At 39.8% G+C, this 22,549-nt stretch overlaps 1 protein-coding gene and 1 long non-coding RNA gene across 2 annotated transcripts; both read right to left on the reverse strand.

The window, feature by feature from the left end:
* Positions 1–1,983: 1,983 nt before the first annotated feature.
* LOC144003494 (uncharacterized) lies at positions 1,984–9,646 on the reverse strand. The gene is made up of 4 exons (XR_013279001.1): positions 9,422–9,646; positions 6,677–6,739; positions 4,616–4,715; positions 1,984–3,483 (listed from the first exon to the last, which is right to left on the reverse strand). It is a non-coding gene; the product is annotated as an uncharacterized LOC144003494 (long non-coding RNA).
* Positions 9,647–10,965: 1,319 nt separating this feature from the next.
* rps16 (ribosomal protein S16) lies at positions 10,966–12,495 on the reverse strand. The gene is made up of 6 exons (XM_077499419.1): positions 12,378–12,495; positions 12,236–12,287; positions 11,663–11,764; positions 11,481–11,577; positions 11,244–11,291; positions 10,966–11,165 (listed from the first exon to the last, which is right to left on the reverse strand). The coding sequence occupies exons 2-6, from the start codon at positions 12,281–12,283 to the stop codon at positions 11,020–11,022; spliced, it is 441 nt and encodes a 146-aa protein (XP_077355545.1). The 5' UTR covers positions 12,284–12,287; positions 12,378–12,495; the 3' UTR covers positions 10,966–11,019.
* Positions 12,496–22,549: the final 10,054 nt, after the last annotated feature.

Here is a 22,549-nt window from a genome sequence, read left to right on the forward strand (position 1 = left end):
CATATGTCATGTGACCAGTAGTTGACAAATCACAGCGTAGTATAGCTGTGAAACTGAGTTGGCCAAAAGCTCTCCACAGCGCTGTGTCGCTTGAGCGCACGCCCCCTCCTGTGGCCGATGGTGGTAACAACATGGCGTCCGTGTTTTCAGTATGAGATACGATGCAATACTGCCCTCTTGCGGATGACTGGAGTAACTACATTCAGGGTTGAAATAGATTTGACTGGTTCGTGAGCTGTTAATATATGAAACAATCCAATCGTTGGATTCCTACTTGAGTAGATTACATAGCTGGCTACAAAGACGTGGATGAGGGAATTGAAAGTAATTCCCCCCAAACCCCACACCCAACCCCGCACCCCCGGGAATCTGATGGTGTTAATGGCTAGTGGGGCGGGGTGACGGTTGCGGGTGCCCTTCAGCGAGATTTCGGATTACAAGAAGCGAACTCATCACCTTCAAAATTTTTCATCGCCGGCACCGTAAACAGATAGACCAATGGAAAAAGACACCGACTCTCGTACTGGTGGCATCGCGTTCGATCCTCGCGCTCTCCTCATTTTCAATAATTTGAGAACTACCCACAAAAGCAGAAAATATCGGGCTTCGCACCCGTCTCTGGGTTTGTGGTAACCGAAACTTTAGTTTTACAGACCACTCAACTAAACCCTGTGTTGCCTATTTCGGATCTTATTGAATTTATTAGGGCCATATACTCCTGTGGAAATTCTACAAATACAAAAAATAACACGCCGAAAAACTTCAACCATGATGGCCGACTGGTATAAAACTTTGCCTCCGGTTCAAGTGATCCGGGTTCGATCCTCGCTTGTGCACTTTCGAACTACATAAACTTATATGACGCAATCAATAGATTGCAGAAAGCGAGTCTCGAACCCGAGAACAAGTAAACCAAAGGCAAAGTCGTATACCATTCGACCATCTCGACTTTGGAAACACGAGATCTTTCGCTTCTTTTCATAGAATCAGTGGTCCAGTTCCAAATTCCATTTGTTACCTCATAGGATAAGTATGACCTCAGGGAACAGAGCCAACATGTGAGTTTAGTCAAATGGCTAACGCAACGCGCTTCGGTTCAGACCACCGTGGTTCGATCCCAGCACCGTTCAATTTTCCGAACTCATCGGGATTTTCTGTCCACATGCAGTCGAAATACTTTTTTTTTTTTGTGTGTGGGTCTCTTAGTTAAATAAAGCTTTTGAAAAAAAAAAGCACGTGATGACGTTGTTGCCGAAAACCTATTTAAGGTGTGACTAATTGAACGAGAGATCCTTCTTTTCTTCACCAGTCTGACAGCATCACGTCGACATCGTCCGCCTGCTGGTCTCCACTCATCTCGACAAGATGACCAAAAGCTTTGACAAATGGTTTGTTTGCACATTCTTCGTACTCTCGTGATTGTAACTTAACATGTTCACCTTTTCACCGTGCAAACACCTTGCTAGCATGCTAGCTAAAATGTTTGGTCGATTGCGGTCAAATTAACGTCAACCGCGTGCTAAAATGACACAAACTCATATTTGACATGTTTAGCGATAAATGCTCGCGGTAAGTACTTTATTTATTAAAACTTTTATTAAATGGCACTTTGAAATGGAAGATGTTGAATAACACGGCGTACTTCTTAACTAACTCCCTTTTTTTTCTTTTCCAGCGTCTAAGAGCAGTTTGGCAGAAGGTAGGTTGCCAGCGTTTGTACATTCAATTCAATAACTATTAACTCTGAACTTTTAATTTGTCCACAGGCTTTTGCATCTTGAAGCAAATGGACTTCCCTTGAAATGAAATTGCACTTTATTTTATTTTTTTCCTCCTCCCTCCTCTTTCTGTCCCCTGGCTAAATGTACTTGCATGTTTCTAAATGTCACTGTATCTTTCAACCCAGCCAGCATGCCATTGACACGCACTGTGTCCAGCTCAGTCCTGTTCTCGTCACTGGTGAGACACAAACACTCATACACATTAAAATGTGAAATCATGTTTTAATTAGTTTCAGCACATGGTGAAGATGAGCTACAACATTCTGAATGCCAACAGGAGGCTTCGAGTGATGTGATTCAGGTGCGACATTACAAGCAAAAATGTATGAATTTCTAAGGGCCAGGATTGCAAAATGTTGTGCTGTACACTACCTCATTGTTAACTCCACTCTGTAGGCTTCTCGAAAAACAAGTTGTCTGTTTGGCCTCACGTTGTAGTTGTTGTCCTGGACAAGACTGAAGGAGGGTAAGAACATGTCATGTGACTTGCACTGACCATTACTGACATGTTGCTTTTCTGCGTGCAGGTAAAAACTGCATCTTGACTTGAGCTGCCTGAGGCATAAGAATTGTGTAAGAGGCTGGGTGAGCATGCTGCAAAACAAAATGGCTGACGTTAACATTTGATACATATTTTTGAACATCCCTTTTTGTAGTTTTCCCGACGCTGACTTGAACTGCACTGCACTTCACTTGGGACCCTCAAAAAGGTGCGTTTAATGAGTTAACGTTGGTTTTCTTCTACTTATGTCCACTAGGTGGTGCCAAAGCATCTCTGGGCCATGGAGAAGCTAAACTACTCCTCCAAAACTGGAGGGTTCCTGTCTGCCTGGCCACCAAGAGCCTGTACCTGTGGGGAGAGAAAGACAAACATCTGTCCTGTTTGAAAGTGCTATATAAATAAAGCTAACTTGACTGCTAATGTGTTTGTTTTTTGTTTTTTTTGGGGGGGGGCACATGTTAACGTGAAGTAGAAGTTGGACTGTTCATTGCTTAGTTCCTGTTTGTCCACTGCCGAACTGCAAAGTGAAAGGTTGGAGTAAGCCAAGCCATGTGACCAAAATGTTTTCTTCGTGGTCTTCTTCCTGTGAATGCAGCTGCGTCATCACTGACAGTCCCAGAAACAACTCGCAGGTCGTCTTCTGCACGGGTGAGTTTCATCTTGCATCAAATATTTCCTGCAGTCAAAAGTTCTCTATTTTGTGTGTGTGTGTAGCATCCTTCACTAGGCAGTGACTGTTGTCCAACACTTGTTTTCTTGGTGCTGCATTGATGCCATCAGCTGGAAGAAGTTGACACAATTTAACGGTAAGCTTTGAACATTTTAGACTCGGCGAGTCTCTATTTCTGCCACAGGCGATGCAGCAGTGTGAGCGATTGGCCCAGATCCCCTTCTGTGCTGGTGGGTTTCGTTATTTCAATAACATTTGCTGCAAAAGTTGACTTGCCTCACTGTTTTTGTCTTAGGGCCACATGCTCTGCTTTGGCTTGCTGACGAGTTGACCTGGTGATGACGAGACGGCAATCAAGTCATCCAACTTTAAGTTTAATTTTTTACAACTTTTTAAGTTATTTTCCACTTGTTTTTTTTATTTTTTTTTGCTTGCCATTCAACATGTACACTGCAAAATAGTTGACAAATTTTATCTTTTCTGTGTTTTGTCTTGGGCCCACACAATCTGCTCCAGCTTGCTCAATTCACCTGGTGACAAGGACACAGCAATTAAGTCATGTTATTTTTTGCCCTTCATGTGCACTACAAAAAAATAAAGTTGGCAAATTGAATCTTTTCTGAACTCTTCTTGTAACATTACAAAACCTTAGTTTCACAAAATGTAACCTGTAAAAAAAAAAAAAAAAGGGTGGGGCCAAGTTGCATGGTAGGTGGGACTATGCAAGCTACTGAGCAGGAAGCAATCTGATTGGTAGGTTCAGTAATAGTACCAGAATCTGATTGGTTGGCTCAATAAGTGGGTGGGGTTTATGCAAATTTTTCAATCTGGTGATTTGCATAAGTAGGCGTGGCTATGCAAATTTAGCAATATACCTGTCTGGTGTGAAAAAGTGGGTGTGGCTATGCAAATTTATTTGCATACAGCCAGCTGATTGGCCCAATCTTAGAGGGTGTGGTCACTTATGCAAATTAATTAGGACTTTCCCAAAAGTGGGTGGAGCTTTGTCCATTCATTTGCATGTTGAAGCTTAATGGCAGCAAGAAAACATTTTTTTGGGCCTTGAATGGATTGCAAGTGTATTGTTCGGGTTGTTCTTGAAGATGTTTTGGCCTCTGGTACGAGCAGACTTCCTCGATTCATGCTCAAAATCGCGCCATCTGGCCTTGAAAATGAACCGAGAAAGCCAGGTCGGACGTGAAGCCAAAAATCTTCTAGAACAACCGGAACAATCCACTTGCAATCCATTCAAAAAATGAGAATACAACCGCATGACAATGACAAATAGTCACAATTTGAAAACTCAACGTGCAATTAGAAATAAAACACGGAGACACTGATTCCAGTTGAACAATATATTTGACTTCAGACAAGCAGTTTTTTTGGATACAGCAATAATGTTGGACTCAAGTTACAAATGTTGGTCGACAGGCTGTACATGGAAGCAGCAGCACACGACACCATGTTGTGTGGGTGTGTGATGTCACATGAGCACAAGCGACCCATCTCTACATGGGACAAAACATAAAAAACACACTAACAGAAAACATCTTTCGATGCTTCTGGACATGTGCCAAAGTTTTTTTTTTAAACAATGACAAATGGCTTAGTGACATCACATACCTGAAGCACACAACATTTGCCTTCAAATAGCGCACACACCTGTCCTTGAGCAGCTTGCTGTCAATGTAGCACAGACCCATCCACATGTCCTCAAGTCTTGAGGCTGTTGGCTGCGTGTTAATCCAAGACCTCCTCCATCCTGTCAGGAAACAAAAACAAAACGAGTCAGTCATGCTTATTCACATCAAAGTACAACACTTTGCGCTCGCAGCTAAGTCAAATGCTAACTAGCTCAATCAAAAAAAATGACAGTAAGTAATGATGCCAAAATATCATTAAAATGCCTCAGTTAAAAATAATTAACAAAGGTTAGCATGTACAATCATCAGTAAAAACAGAACAATTTTTCGCAATTTTTTTTTAACTATTTCTATGTGCATTTAAGAAATGAGAGTGTACCTAATATTTGGACACTTCATTAGGTACACTTGAGACGTATTGACTGAAGCCTCATGACTTGTCTATATACGATCATAACCTGTACACATTGGTTAAGACAACAACTAGGGTGTACCTCACAATTTGGCCATTTTGGAAAGTCATTCGGTACATGAGCGCAGCCAAAAACCAACTGGCTGACCCAACTCTCTATGGGGTAGATGCCACAAGTTCCAACTTCCAGGTTTCCAGACATCAGTGCCATTTCACAACACTTCACAGCTAAGTCCAATGCTACCAGCTCAACCAAAAAAAAAAAAACAAAGAAAGAAAAAAAAACTGACAGTAAGTAATGATGCCAAATTGTCATTTAAAATGCCACAGTTAAAAATGAATGGTTAGCATTAATCATCAGTAAAAGCAGAACAATTTTAAAACTATTTCTATGTGCATTTGTAGTAGCACACATCCCTTAATACCATGTTGAAGTTCACACACCAAATGGAACAACATGCAGAGGCTCTACTGTCCACTCATGATCTATCTGTCAATAGATTATGTCCACATGGTCAAGAAATAGACTAAGACTAAGAGTGTACCTAATATTTGGACACTTGATTAGGTACACTGACACCTCATGACTTGTCTGTCTATTATCATAACCTGTATACATTAGTCAAGACAACAAACTAGGGTGTACCTCACAATTTGGCCATTTTGGAAAGTCATTCGGTACATGAGTGCAACCAAAAACCAACTGGCTGACCCATCTCTCTATAGGCCAAACCCAGTTCATCGACTGCACAACACTGCCACACGTGGAACCAGACAACAAGTACATCATTCAATGCTCCTGGACATGTGCTTTGAAGATTTTTTTTTTTTTGTACAAATAGTATTTATTTTAATAAGTAGGTAACATAATATGTCAACCTAATTGATTTTTAAAAAATACATTTGAAAAAACTTTTTATTTATTTTTTATTTGAAACATTTTCTAAAGAATTTATTTTTCAATCATTTGGGCCACACCAATGTGATTTTAAAACAGCACATGTTCAGAATCATTGTATGTTGTTCTGGTGTGTCTAAGTACATCAAGCGCAAGTCAAAGTTCACTGACAAATGGCTAAGTGACATCAGACACACCTCCTCAAGCACACAGCATACATTAGTCAAGACAACAACTAGGGTGTACCTAACAATTTGGCCATTTTGGAAAGTCACTCGGTACATGAGTGCAACCAAAAACCAACTGGCTGACCCATCTCTCTTTAGGCCAAACCCAATTCATCGACTACACAACACTGCCACACGTGGAACCAGACAACAAGTACATCATTCAATGCTCCTGGACATGTGCTTTGAAGATTTATTTTTTATTTTTTTGTACAAATAGTATTTATTTTAATAAGTAGGCAACATAATATGTCAACCGAATTGATTTTTAAAAAATACATTTGAAAAAAGTTTTTATTTATTTTTATTTAAAGTATTTTATTTTTATTTGAAACATTTTCTAAATAATTTATTTTTCAATCATTTGGGCCACACCAAAGTGATTTTAAAACAGCACATGTTCAGAATCATTGTATGTTGTTCTGGTGTGTGTCCAAGTACATCAAGCAAAAGGCAAAGTTCACTGACAAATGGCTAAGTGGCATCAGACACACCTCCCCAAGCACACAGCATGACACTTTTGACTCAAAAAAGTACACGTACCTGTCTAAAAGCAGGTTTCCAATTGCATGGTTGAAGGGCAGACCCATCCACGTCCCAAACAGCCTCGATCATGTCAAGAAAACAGAAACGGAAGAAGTCAGTCATGCTCATTTGCATATTGTAGGTGCTAATTTGCATAAAACACTTAGTTTTTCATACAACCGAAATACTCTTAATATTCGCATCAGTACTTCCTAAATATCATATTATTGAAGTTTTGATGAAAATCTGATTATTTATGATTTTTCATAGAATGCAAGTGATACATGCAGTCAGGTAAGCAGGTCAGTGCAGTCCAACCTAAGCCACTCCCCACCCGCTCACTCTGCTCTGCTGACTCCACCCTTCTCACGCCCATCACCCGCACAAGACCGCCTTCGCTAACCGCTGCTGCGCCGCCCTCTAAAACTTTCATGCTGCATTCAAGGATGGTCGGAACTCGGATATTTCCGAGGTCATGTGTACGGAGCGCCCCCTTGAACTCGGAAATTCCCACTGATTTGAATATATGACTGGATAGCCGATAGGCCAATATTTTTGAAGCCGCGAGGCCGCCATATAGCTCCTCCCAAGAAAAAAATTCTCGGTATACAATCCTGTACATTTTACAGTATCAAAATTGGAGAATATTTGAGACAATACTTAGCATAAATAGAATGGTTTTATGTTTTAAATTCATTCAACAAACAAAAAAAGACATTTTACAACTTGCCTTAAATACATGCATAAATTATATGCTTAATGTTAATTATATGCTTAAAGTAGGAAACGTGTATTTATTTTATTAAAGTTTGAAAACTAATTCAACATAAGATGCTTCTGCCAAATCTAATATAATAAGAATATTGGGGTCTAAAAAAAACTGAGCGATAAAAGAAAAAGGGGTTCGTCAAAGCAGCACATACCGTCCACTTTTTTTTTTTTACTTGCAAGGACACGGAAACGGGAAACAAACCAATTTCCGTTTTTTGTTTTGATGTATATGAACAAATAACGGGAAACAAGTCGTCTCCCGTTTTTGTTGAATTAAAAATGAAAATGAAAAACGTGAAACGGGCCCTTATCCGATGTTCTATTATGTGTTTATTTAGCACAAATCGGGAAATGAAATGTGGCCGTAAACCGTTTTTCGCAAGCTGGTTTCTCCTTGACCCGGAAGCCGTCATCTTTTGCGGCACGTCACGCTGCTGCTGCTGCAGTAGCAGCTTGCTGCCCCCTAGTGTCTATTTCGAGGTCCCTGTTGGCGCCTATTCTTCGGGACTTCCAAACATGGCTTTAGATGGCTATCACAACTTGATAGTGGAAATGAAAAATAACGGCATGACGTCTAGTGAAATCGCTACACATCTGGCGTTGCCAATAAGAGGACTTTCGGAGAGAAATGTCCGAAGGTGGCTCTCAGATCATTGTCTGTCAGAGGCCTCGAAATAGACACTAGGGGGCAGCAAGCTTCCACTGCAGCAGCAGCAGCTTGTGACGTGCGCAAAAGATGAACGGCTTCCGGTCAAGGAGAAACCAGCTTGCGAAAAACGGATTATGGCCACATTTCATTTCCAGATTTCTGCTAAATAAACACATAATAGAACATCGGATAAGGCTCGTTTCCCGTTTTTCATTTTCATTTTTATTTCAACAAAAACGGGAGACGACTCGTTTCCCGTTATTTGTTCATATAAATCAAAACAAAAAAACGGAAATCGGTTTGTTTCCCGTTTTCCATGTCCTTGCTTCAGAAGGAAAAACGAATGGCCGAAAAGTACACGGACCAGATACACAGGTCAGTGGAAATTCCACTTGCGAGGTCGGGATTTAAAAAAAAAAAAAAAAAAAAAAGACGCGAACTTCACCGACGGACTACGAGTGACGTTACTCTACAAGAGCGACTCCTTCGGAAACACAGACCGTGAATGGTAAAACACAATTTACTTGAGTATAAAACTAGATATCTATCTCCCTGCATGAAATTATACGGTGAACTATATAGAATACTTATGAAATACAATAGAAACAATAAATGAAACCAAATTGCGAGAAAGTAAGTTTGCTGGAGGTAAAATTGAGTTTTGAGGACCAAAATAAAAAAACTAACAATATATCACTATCCGCCATTTTGGTTGTTTACGTTCGTCTCGAACGCTTTCCGGTCGGAAAATGGGGGGAAAAAAAGGCGGGGGGGACACTAACTGATATATACGACTTCCGACCATCCTCGAGTGCAGCATTAACTACTCCCACAAGCTATCAGGAACACTCATTAGAAACACAGGTGTCAGAGTCTGGTCCTCGAGGGCCTGGGTGAGTCCTGCATGTTTTCGAGTTCTCTCTACTCCAACAGACCTGATTCAATGATCAGAGATAATACCAGGCTCCTGCTGAGCTTATGAATCGGCTGTGTTGAACGTGGGAAACCTCTAAAACATTCAGGACTCAGGCCCTCGACGACCGGACTTTGACACCACTGCATTACATTTATTTTCACGCGCTCAAACTGGATTTTCTTTCATCCTGCTGCATGTTTTTGTATTTATTATTATTATTATCTCCCACTTTCTCCTTTTTAACAGGCAAACTAACACATTTTATATTGGACAATAGCATCGTTAGATTGTGAAAACGCAACTAAATGTTTTAACTTTTGATCTAATCGAGTCAACTGAGGACACACTAAATAGGAGACGATGGTTCTTTTTAAACAAAAATGTACTTTTAGAGGACCATGCAGTGGAAAAGTTGAGCATGAGTTACCTTTTCACAACACGTGGTTACTTTTCTTCATCTGACGTGCAAGTAGACGGGCAGCAGCCGACGTGGAGACAATAGTCCTTTATTGTGGACGCATCTGTGCATGTAAACAATAAAAAATTACCTACTAGTACTATCGTAACTTGGCTCATGTGGTCGAAATTCGGTCAATACAAACAAAACGCCATGGCCGATGCCAAACTAGTCCGAATTTTCTTTTCCGGTCGGTGTTTAACTTCCGGGTCGCAGCTAAATCTAGAGCTAACTAACTAATGATAATAAATTATCAACGCCGTAGCGAATAACGAACAAGAGGGCAAATTTGTCATTGTGTGTCGAACGGTACATCCAGAATTTAAAGTTTAAACTTTAAACATTTTAAATGACTTGTTCTTGTTCCCACAAACCAGGGGTCACCGCCTTTTTTTTTTTTTTTTTTTTTTTTTAAATCTTACCTTCAACAATTCTTTGACAAATTGGAATCTACAGCCAGAACATAGCATACAGAAGCAAAATAGTAAACTTATTTATTAAATTTACAATACATCATACCTAACAAAATCCCAACAGCAAAGATAAACACTGAAACAAAAGAAAAACAGAATTTAAGTGGAGAAAATAAATGCCAATGTCTTGACAGGCTTCTTATTTTTAGAAGTAAACATATAAAGTTAATATACATCTTAAAAAAAAAAAAGGCACTAACGTGGGACGAGTATCCCATGAGCCTGTTCCAAAAATGGCTCACCAGTGATTGTGATTTTTGAGGAAATGTGAAAATGTAAACAATGGAAATGATATACAGAAATAAAGTGTTGCATATTAGTATTTGTTTCACAATTACTCTGAGAAATCATGAACATGTTCACAGTCGTAAATGATATAGGGCTGTCACTATTACAGTCAGAAAACAAGAATTTTTCAAGGAGGTGGATCTGGATTTTAATGCTGACATTTTTACATGCAGAACTATAAGTGTGAATGTACAGACTAATCAAGTGACCCTGCTGCAGAGTGATTTCATGGACAGTCAAAAGCAATCTGGATATCTTAAGACTTTTTTTTTTTTTTTTAATTACCAACATCGCAATTATGATCTGAAGTTGTCAACATACACCCAACATTGAAACAAAAAAAACATTTTAGACATTTTGTTGAGAAAACAAACAAACAAAAAAAACTACTTGACTCAGTAATGGGGTGTATCACTCAAACCGACACAACCTATCAGAAAAAGATGTTGGCCTATTAAAGTGTTTCAGTTTTCATTATATACTGTAGCTGCCAAGTTAACATAGCAGCTAACACAACTAGCACGTTGTGATAAAACTTTAAAAATAAAAATTAGTTCGTTTAGGTATACATATTAAAAATGCACTCAAAAAAAAAAAAAAAGACCTGAACCAACTGTCCATTTTTTACGTTAACTTCATAAAATAATGTTCACTTATCAAATATTTTTCTTGTCAAGTGCCACTTTAAACAGAAGCATCCAACACAACGGGTGCTGCCGTTCCAAACAACTCGACAAAAACAAGGACAAAAGGTCACTTTCCTTGGATTCACCTCCACTTTTATTACAATGAAAACGTACACAGCCTTTAACGGTAGGACTTCTGGTAGCGGGCGCGGGCTCCGGGTCCACCAAATTTCTTGGACTCGCAGCGGCGCGGGTCGGCGACCAACAGGGTCCTGTCGTACTGGATCAGGATGTCCTTGATCTCCTTCTTGGAGGCCTCGTCCACATCTGCCATGGGGAACAAAATCTTCATAAAATGTAATTTAACAGATAAAATGACAACATGTGTTGTCGTAATGGACTTACACTTCTGATAATACGCCACCAGTGATTTGGAGATGGCCTGACGGATGGCTGGAAGGGAGAAAAACAAAATTAATTGCTGTCAAATTCGCCCTGTGATTGGCTGGCAACCAGTCCAGGGTGTACCCAGAGCCAGCTGAGATAGGCGCCAGCACCCCCCGCGACCCTTGTGAGCAATAAGCGGTCAAGAAAATGGATGGATGGATGCTGTCAAATTCAATACATTGTTTTGCTTCTTACCATAAACCTGTGCCACATGTCCGCCTCCCTTCACTCGGACTCTGATGTCAACTCCAGCAAAACGCTCCTTGCCCAGGAGCAACACGGGCTCCAAAAGCTGAACGAGAAAAGAGGACACAAGGGCTTTTATATCGATCTACTGTAAACACATTCACACATTTATATGCAATCAACTTGCTCACCTTGTACTGGAGGGTGGCAGGCTCTACCATTTCCAGGGGTCTGCCGTTCACTTTAATCAGGCCATTGCCTCTCTTGCAGTGGGCGACTGCAGTGGCAGTTTTCTACAAGACAACAAGTAAACATTACAGCATAAATAAGTAGAGATTGTCGTGATTAATGTGTACGCTAAGATAGCTTCAAAATAAGCCACAACTTGGCTTAACTCAGGAGCCTACTTAATTTTGAACAAAGACTATCAAGTTAATCGCAAAATGTCAGATAGTGAAAATAAGCAACATAACTTTTTATTGAAGGGGAACAATTCAGTCGTGTCGTAGTGATACATCGAAGCCGGCTAGCAGCGAACTAAACAAAAAACCACGTTCCATCATCAAATTTTACAACAATATGTACAGTCACATATTATGTCGACATTAACATAAAAATATGATCGTGAGTGAAATTGTTAAATAATACGTCAATTTTAATAAAATTACGAAAGAACGCATTTGTATACGTTAGCTGGCCTAGCTAATGGTGCCCAGGCCACACTCGGTTAGTCGCACCGCCACACGTGTATCTCTTTTACTTACTTTACGTCCAAAAACCTGGACAGATTGCAAGGGACCTTTCGCTGGCATGTTTCTGAAACACACAACGCACTATGTTTACTTTGGAAAGGGGGACAAAAGTGTTTTATTTGGGGTTAATAGCGCATCGAGGCGGTGGACATACCGTATTCAGCTAGGTTGCCGCACAGAGAGACCGACGGGGCTTCACGGGCGGAGCATCAGGGGCTGTTGCGCGACTGTTGCAGCCATTTTGCGGCAAAACTTTACGACGGTTACTGTTGCTGTACAGTACGTCCATTTTACATGGACGAAGAAAGTCCCTATGAATTAACTTTAAGTATATTTCATTTAATATATTTAATTTTCTATCTATCTATCTATCTATCTATCTATCTATCTATCTATCTATCTATCTATCTATCTATCTATCTATCTATCTATCTATCTATCTATTACTTTTCATCATCCCTATTTTATCTTTTTCTCCCTTTTATCCATCCTACTTACTTTTCACATCATCCTTGTTACCTACTCTTCTCCCTTCCTACCTACTTGCCCCATCCTCCCTTTTTCCATTCATAGCACGTCACCTTTTTGTCCTTTCTATTCTTCTTTCCATCCTTCCTTGCCCCTGCTTTATTAAATAATTTAAGCCATTAAATAATTTAAGTCAGCTGAACATTTTTTGCATTAATTTCACATTTTATCTTCTGTTTTATTGTAAATGTTTTGCGTCTGTTATTAAACAATTAGCTTTTTGCATAAAAAAAATCAGTTATACAAACTTTACTGTCGTTTGTGCAATAGCACCATCTAGCGGTGATGAAAATAAAATAATTCTATTCATTGTTCAGTTTGAGGCTGAAGTTGCATGCAACCACATGCTGACTTTTGAAAGAGAGCACCGATGACAAACATGTTGCTGTGTTGAAGTGAAACAAAACAAGCACCCACTCTGCGGTTTGTACAAATTTGATTGCAAAGCTCGCGTTGTGTGTAGACTCTCCAGAAATCATGATCTTTTGGCTGCCATTGAGGTGCGGTGTTAAAGGCCCAGTCTGCCGGTTTCACTCAGGAAAATGCACTTTTTAAATACAGGATTTAAACAAACAAACTACTTCTCAATTTACAGACGTGGGCTTCTCTTAATTTCTAGTGGTGATTTTTAATAGTTTAACCTGTAATGTTCTTATTTTGATGCATCAGAAGATGCCCTGGCACACATGGAGTCCCGAGGTCAAGACAATAAGTGTCTGGATTAACCTCTGTTTACACAATCCCCCCTCTCCATGTGTCCTTCCCTCCTCCCTCGCCGCCCGCATAGGAACACGTTAAAGCCTTGCTTGTGTGTCAAGTCCACCTCACAGACGTCTGTTGAAAGCACGGCATCACGTTTAACATGATAGCATTTTCAAAAGACAGCATTTGAGCCTCTCAGTCAAAAGTAGTAAATAAAGAGTGCGCCATATATGTGCATTCCCTCACTGCCCAGGCTTTATGGAAACACATCACCTGGAGGCGTGACCCGCTGACCCCGGGCTGTCACAGCGCCGTGAGCACGAGACAAACGCGGCAAGATTTAGTGCGGAGGAGATGCCGTTCCCGGCCCACCGCCGCCGCTCCTTTGACCATAATAGGCCAACGGCGCGCTGGGGGAAACGTGTTGCCGGTAATTGAAGTTCACCCGGGAGAGGAGAAGGACGGACGGGAGAGCGCCCCGAGCTTCTGTGAGGTACACACCAGCGCTGTTGTCGTGGCAACCCAGCCGGCCGGGAGAACTCTTGTGGGTTCAACGGGCGGAAAAGTCCGGCTCGGGATTGATGTCAACACGCCTTGCCTTTTATATCCCTCACAGAGCAGCCTTGAAAGGCTACAGCTACCTGAACAGGCCTCGTTTTACACCTCATTTCACTTTACTGTGCTTGTAGCCTCAAAGAGCATCAAAAAGACTATAATGATCTGCAAAAGGCTACATAGTTAAACTTGGACTTAGAATTTAGCTCATTATCAAGACCATAAAGTCACTACTGTAATCCACAAATCGGGCAAGTTGAAATGAGATTACAGTAAATTACCTTTAAAATGGCACAGATCGAAGTAAAATGACCATAATATACGAAAAACTTGCACATGTTAAAGTAAGATCTCCACACTCCACACAGGTTGACATAAGATTACCGTAACAGCCCAAAATGGGTTAAGAAATAAGACTAAGTCTGGGTCCAGAATTGAGGTTAAAATGAGACAACAGTACTGTAATGTTCCGCCTTCTATTATTCAAGAAATGATACAGGAATATATGTTGTTAGCTGATTGCTATTTATTCAAGCACAGCCATTTCACCTTGGTTCCACCTGGTAACTCTCGTTCTGTGTCCTAACACACAAACATAAGGCTATACTGCCAACTAGTGGATAATGATATTACTGCTATCATTACAAGTACTACCTTAAAAAGTTGTGCCGGTTGAAATAAGACTACTCACTCCAAAAGCACTAATTATCTTACGACAGTAAAAAGTTACACACTTTACCCCCCCCCCCCCAACAAAAAATACAATAAAATTCTTGACAATGATTATGTTCTCTGCAGCCCGACTAGTCTAACTATGGTATCCTGGTTAATATTGCGTTAGTGGAATCTGAGTTAAGCACAAAATCCAGCCGTTTTTATCAGTATCAGAAGGCAGCCATTTTGCTACTTGCTATCGAGTGAAAATGACATCACAGTTGCCCAGGTCTCAGGTTACAACCAATCACAGCTCAGCTTCAGACAACAGGTGAGCTGTGATTGGTCATTGCCTGAGCAACTGTGATGTCATCTTCAGTCGACAGCAAGTGGCAAAATGGCCGCCCCCGCTAAGCTGGATAAAAACGGCTGGATTTTGCTGCATAACTCATTTTCCACAAATGTAATATTAATCAGAATGTCATGTTTAGATTAGTGAGGTCATATATAACATTATTGTCAAGAAATGTTAAAGATGACTTCCTCTTTTTAAATGCAAAACTACCGTAAATCACCAAAAATCTTAAAGTACTACTGTAAATGTCCTAAAAATTGTACAAGATTAGTACAATTGCGTAAGTTTAAAATTAGACTACCGCAACACCCTAAAAAGTAGTACAGGTGGAAATTACACTTATATAACACTATAAAAAAAGTTGCATAAAATAAAATAAGATGACCATAATGCCCTAAAAGTTGCACCAATTAGCATAGACCAGGTACTTGTCCCAAAAGGTAAAATAAGACTAGTGTAAATCACCCATAAAATGCACACATCAGAATGAGAATATTGTAAATCAATCCAACAATTGCGCAGGGTAAAAGTAGACTACTGTAAATCACAAAATTTGCAGGTTAAAAGGAGACTGATATAAACCATTCAAAAATCCTGTTTAAAATAAGACTATCCTAATACCACTAAAAGCTGCACAGGTGAAAAAAAAAATCCATAAATGGCAAATAATTGTGCCATTTAAAATGCACAAAATTCAAAGGACCCTACCGTAAATCTCCCAATAATTGTGCAAATTAAAATGAGACAGTTGCAAAGGTCCTGCGCTCGAAATGTGGTAATAGTTATTAGCTACTTAATGAATGCTGTCAAGTCAAGTCAAGTCAAATTTGGCAACACACGCAAATGCACACACACGCACACACACATCCTCACGGTGCTATCTTTGTGGGACCCTCTCATTGACATAATGTATTTCCTAGCCCCTTCCCCTAACCCCAACCATCAAAAATGATTGCCTACCCCCATTCCTTACCCTAAACTCAACCATAACCCAATTGAAACCTAAACTGTAAAACCAAGTCTTTACCCTCAAAAAGAGGTCTAAACTTGTTGGGCCCAGCAAAATGGCCCCACAAGGACGGTTGGGCCCCACAAGTCGGTGAAATCCCAAAAACTTTGCCCCACCATGTAACAAAAACACACACACACACACACACACACACACACACCACTTCCCCTCTGTTAGTGTCACTCGCCTCCTTCTCTTGTTCCATCGCTCTTATTTTCCGTCATCTTTCTGCCAGTGTGTGTATGTGTGTGTGTGAGTGCGTGAGTTCAAGGGTCACTGATGACTCAGCGGGTTGAAGACGGGGACACGGCATCCAAAGCACTTACAGTATATTGCTTTCATTCTTATTGTTCTTGTCTTGATAGCTTGACTACATTTCACAGCCTGGAAGAGCTTACGCTACGTTACACGCGAAACAAATTAAGCAAGAAATGGCGGCCATTTTGTGTGCATGCGCGCGCATCTCCCGAGAGGATAGGCTGGGAAGCGGCGATGGGAAAGTGGGCCAACGCTGTCAGGCCTCCGCTGGAGAGCTCCTTAAAAGGCGTGGAGAGATGATGTCGTGGACTCTTTCCTCCCGCCCCCCCACCTTGAAGTTTTTTTTGCAGTCTTTGGCCAAACTCATCATGCAGAGAGAGAAGAAGAAGAAAAAAAAACCCGCTGATGACTTCACCCTGCTGCGCCAGCGAAGGCCTGCGTGCATCAGGACGGAGCTGCCGAGGCCTGTTATGAAAGATGAGACTTCGGGAAGCTGGCGTGGCGGCGAGCGTGCCGAAAAGAGGAAGTGGATGCAGAAGTATAGCGTGGTGTCAGTCCTGCTTCCGGGCAACCAATCAGATCACATCCTGACTCCGCAGGTTTCTCCTTTTGACATTTGGACCAGTGATTCACTGATTCACAACCAATAATACACCATATATTTTTGTTCAGATTTCACATGGAATACATTGACATGATGTCATTGTTGTTTCAGTAGGCTGGGGTTTGTCTCATGTCAAAATGACTCGGTACAGAGTATGAAGCTTCAAGCCCTGCTTTTAAAACCTTGCACAGTATCAAGGTGAGCCCTCTACACGCCCTAATTGCTCTGTGTACGTGTGAGTGCGTGCACATTTGCGTTATCCGCAAGCCATCTGCCGTTATCTGGGGAATGCTGTGCACACACTTTATGTACATATATGTACCCTGGCTATTTTTAGCACTGCACGGCCTCCTCCTCGTCCTCCTTGGTGCAGATCTGGATAAATGTGCAGTTTTCGCGCTGGATTATGCAACAAAATTCCGACACATGCGGCACTATAAGACTCGAATTTAATAGCGGATTTGTTTTTGTGGTTGTCGTTGTCATGCTTGGATAGAGAACAATGTCAAGTTTACAGCTAAACCAAATAAATGTGATAAAATAATGAGTTCTGTCAAAGTTAAGGCTTTAAAGCAGGGGTGTCCAAACTTTTTCATTTGAGGGCCACATCCAGAAAATTAGAAGGACGCAAGGGCCACATAATGTTATGAATAGAAATTGTGTTTAGTCCTAAAAATTGTACAAATTATTTTTTTGTGCTTTTGCATATTTTTAAAAATGGTACAGTATATAAACCATTTTATTTGTAATATGGCAGTAGGGTTATTATAGTTTTGGAATTTTTTATTTTAGTTAGTTTTTATTAATTTTCAGAGTGGTTCTGTTAGTTTTTATTAGTTTTAGTTCTTTAATAAATGCTTACTTTTAGTTTCAGTATTAGTATTTTTTATGTGTATTAAAATGCAATAAAAAAATTGCATACAATGCGCAAAATGCAATGCGCAATATTTAAAAAACATTTTTAAAAAATGCAATGCGCAATATTTAAAAAAACATGGGAGCAACGTCATCTGAAGGTGCTTTTCTATTGGCTGTTGCTAGATGACGTCACTTCTGTGTGACATACTTTCATACATCATTATTTCGGTTGATATCAAAATAAATCTGCTAAAAATCACAACAAAGACTAAAATGAAGGACATTGTTGCTATAATGATAGTTTTAGTCAGTTTTGTAAACATAAAATGCAATTTCAGTTTTAAATTTTTAAAAAGCATTTTTGTTTTTATTTTATTTCATTTACGAAATTGTTTTTTGAATTTAATTTGAGTTATTTCATTATTTTTAGTTAACTAAAATAACCTTTAATTGCACCTGTGTTTTTCGACACCCTCCCTTCTTACTTTGACCAGCGCCAAACATTTTTGTTTTTATTTCATTTGAGCAGAGGCAAATGCTATTTTCAGAATATGTCGCGGACCACTGAAAAATGAACGGCGGGCCACAAATGGTCCCCGGGCCGTAGTTTGGACACCACTGCTTTAAAGCTTTCACTATTGAGTAAAGCTTTAACAAGTTAAAGCTTTTAAAGCTTACCTTTGACAGCACTAAAAAATAATTAATAAATAAACTAAAATGTAATTAAAATAGGTGCCAAAAATAATAACAATAATAAAAAACATGTTTAGGAATATTCCAATTGATGTGATCGGTGAAATCTGTTGTCATAATTTGTAACAACATGTCCGAAAGAAAAAAAATATAATAATAATAATAATTAAAAAAAATAATTACTTGCTTCATTGCTGTATAATAATTATAACAATTAAATTTTAATGTAAATTTACAAAGCCCCTGACTTAGGACAAGAAGGGATGAGAAAGTAGTCCATTGCTAGTACGCTAGCATGCTAACACAAGCCACCCAATAACCACATTTCGGTTTGTATTTCTAAGTGAGAATTAGTGCAGGACCGAGTTTGGTTATATTTTAATCTGGGACTTTATTATAGAGACATTGATGCTTTACATACAAGCCGTCACCATTTTGTTTTGCCTGAGAGAAGAGACATTTAAAATGTCAATCTTGTAGTATGCTAAATAAGCTAACGCGTGCAGTTAAAGACATTTATCATCCTAATGAGAAAGTTTCTCATTCAAATGAGAAAACCTTCTCGTTAGATTAGATATTAAAAATAATCATTCAAATAAAATGATGACAATTAATTAAACATCGAAAAAGTAGTTGCACGCAAGATTTTTTTTCTTTTTTTTGAAGAAAGGATTTGCTAATCATATCTGTTTTGATTTGTGCTTGTTTTGATGGTTGCTGGAAAGCAAAGCGAGCCGCCCTGGAAGGCCGCCGAGCCCACACACAGACCTTGTTTTCAACCTTCCTCTGCCATACTGTACTCTTCTCCCGCCTCCGTCCTCCTCTTCCTCCTCCGCTGCCCCCAAGCCCCCATCACTCTCACCCACATCTTCCATGCAAATCTCCCCATCTCAGACGCATTGTATGAGGGGTGGGCAGCAGATATGACAGCGTGGCAGTAACACTTGAAATTGATCCTTTTTTTTTTTTGGGTAAAATAGTGGGAGCCGGACCTTTATTTAGAATGTACAAGAACCAGTTGTCATGGCAACTGCACAGTCAGTATTGGTATGAGCGGCTGGTTTTTAGAGATGATGAGCAGACTTTGGAAAAGATAACCTGCAGGGGTTCGTGAACTTGTTGAGTCCAGAGAGAAATTTTATTTTATTGACATTTAAAAATGGGCAATTTTTGAGAAAAACATCAGAATGTACAATAACACATTCATATTTTCTCAAGAAACAAATGGAATTTTCAAAAGAACAGAGGCAAAGTTTGAAAAGATAAAAATTTGTAATCTTATTTGAAATCAGTTATGATATTAAAATCAAAGTTTAAAATTGAAAAAAAAAAAAAAAGTATTCTGAATTTGACACATTAGAGAGGTTCGTTAATAACTCTGCGAAATTTTAATGGTTACAAAATGGCCAAGTATGTAATATGACATTTCAGAAAAAAACAAAAAAAACAAAAAACACCTATTCTCTCCGATCTCAAACGCTGTGGGCGTGTCCGCTGAATGCGCAACTGTCAATCAAATGTCTCTACCCCGTACTGGAAAATGCATGCTTCCTCATCTAGCATCTTTCTTAGGCCTACACAAAATTGCATGTTTGAGCGTAAAAATATATACACTCAGGGTTGTCGCCAAAACGAGGCGCTCTAAAGCGGCCATACAACCATGAAGCCCCTGTCCACAAGCTAGCTGTCAAGTCTTGCCTGTTTTTTTTTTTCTTTCTCCATTTCTTTTCCTGTCCTTGTGCTTCTGCCTTTCTCATTGTGTCATGCAAGTACTTATGGCTGACAACGAGGCACTCTAAAGAGGCCACAAAGCCCTTGTCAATTAGAGTATCTTTAAACATGTGTAATGTATGTAGAAAGAAAACTTTATAGAGTCTTCAAATGATATCGGAGACTAGTCAGAGACTTTGCTGCCACACCAACCATCTTAAACCATTAATTCAATCTCTGGTGTAATAACCTTATTTATTGATTGATTGAATTATTTTTTATTTTATTATCTGTTCTCATTGCTGCTGGACATGTAAATTTCCCAGAGGGAGCCATCCCAAAGGGATCAATAAAGTCAAGTCTAAGTCTACAATATACATAGTAATTCATTGAAAATGAATTTGCGGACGCCCAAGCTAAGGATCATGGAACCCCAGTTTGATATATATACGACAGCATGCGTGACGGCGGCGTGTGGCCAGTGACAGATGAGGCCTCCCGTCACATTTGAACCTCAGAGAATTCACCAGCTGGCCTGGCAGGGCCTTGGACTGTTGTTTGGAAACAGAAATGGAGATGTTTGGACTGGTTAGCGTTGCGAGCATCTGCATTCTGTCATCCTCTCGCCGCATCGTACGCTACGTCTTTCTTTTCTACTTTGTAGTGCGCGGCCAGAAAAGTGATGAGCTTTTTATTTCCACATAGTGCTGGGCCGCGATGATTCACACGAGCTTTTTAAGCGCAAAAACACATTTGCCGGGCCCTCGGCGCCACGGTCTATTATTAGCGCCGGGAAACAAGGTCACTGGCCCAGCTTTGTCTTATTAGGCTGTCACTGCTCAAGCAGAGGCCTCGTACCTGATGCCAGAAGTGATGCCTAAGCGGCCGCCTTCTCAATAACCGCATGTTGCTGTTTACACTGGATTTGTTTTTGCTGTCAAATTGGCACTTACCCATGTGCTGCCTGAGGGTGACGATGCGCCGTCCAAGGGCCACTTGAACCCAATGGCAGAGTGTTCTGACCGCGTCATCCGTGGAACGTAAATAAAATCCTTACGGGCAGCAGTTTTATTCACCCGGTTTACTGAGCGTGGCTGTTGCTCAGCAAAACAGCAGCACTAAATGACGCATGTCTCTTGTACACAAGAACTGCCAATGTGGAGTAACCATTTTTCACTATCTAATACGTATTTGCGACTACATACACACCCGCAAGTACGTTCAAACAGATTCATGAGTACATTCAAACGTACTTGTAAGCTAAATATTGCAAGCATAGCAAACTCTCCCATAATCCCTCAGGGTATTGACTTGTGAGTATGTTTGAACGTATTTACGAGTATACTTTCAAACATACCGGTATTCACAAATATGTTTGCACGTATTTGGCAGTCAAAAATGTGTACTCCACATTTGCAGTTCCACACTTCCGTACAATTGTGATGCATGATGCTGTAAGATTTGGCACTGATACTGGTGTCACCTTTAAATCGTTGGTTGATTCATCATGAAATTTATCAATCTGAAGGAATTTCTTTGACCTGTTTGTGTCTTTTTTTCCTCCCTCAAATATACAGAATGCCTTACACAGTTGACACAAAAGTGTATTTGTTATTTAAATTACACTACTACATTTGTTTACAGTTTACTAAATGTACATAATTCATTTTAATCTCTATGGATAATAAATTTACAGGAGAGATAGAGAAACTCAATTATCAATGTCATAACACTGATGATAGAATCAATACAAATATTGGTATCGATATTTGAATCAATCTGTCCACTTGTCGGATTCAAAATGTCTTCAAAGTAAAACAGCATGTTTTTCCACAACAATAATAGCAATTAAAATACTAATGTGAGATGCTAATCTTTTCCAATTTGATATGAATTCAGACCAACGTTTGTGTGATGCGTTTCATTGCTGTTTAGTGGGTCAGACATGTGAGATATGGTCATGTATGTAATTGGAAATCTTAGTTTCGACATGTCCCGTTCTGTACTTGTATTTGACTATTGTGTTTGTCTCTTGAAGTGACAACATCTCATTTGAGGAAGCAGTGTTGCATGAGCAACTTAACACATTCTTAAGGTACTTCCTCTTTGGTGTAACTGTCACTGGGCTCATGGCATGCAACAAGCTTCTGCATTTTTCTAACCCTCATATTTGACTCTGACCGTTTGGTAAGTACATAATGGGTCGAAATTGGACAAACAATCCAAATGCTGTTTTATTTATTAGTTGTACATGATTTTGGCATTCCCCAGTCATTGTTCTACTAACTACAACATGTGTTAAGCTACTGCCTCTTTTTACATCACTTTTACATCCACAACAGGCTTTTTGATATGATTCATTTTGATCATCAGAGATGGGTAAACCAGGTCAAGAAAGTA

Source organism: Festucalex cinctus, chromosome 16 (genome assembly GCF_051991245.1).
Source record: "Festucalex cinctus isolate MCC-2025b chromosome 16, RoL_Fcin_1.0, whole genome shotgun sequence".
NCBI lineage: Eukaryota > Metazoa > Chordata > Actinopteri > Syngnathiformes > Syngnathidae > Festucalex > Festucalex cinctus.

Bases quoted from the DNA above. Each gene is read 5' to 3' on its own strand.
- rps16 (XM_077499419.1), bottom strand. From the start codon at position 12,283: ATGCCAGCGAAAGGTCCCTTGCAATCTGTCCAGGTTTTTGGACGTAAA. The intron at 11,578-11,662 runs GTGAGCAAGTTG...TTTCTCGTTCAG, and splicing joins CTGCCACCCTCCAGTACAAG to CTTTTGGAGCCCGTGTTGCT. The intron at 11,292-11,480 runs GTAAGAAGCAAA...TCTCCCTTCCAG, and splicing joins ACATGTGGCACAGGTTTATG to CCATCCGTCAGGCCATCTCC.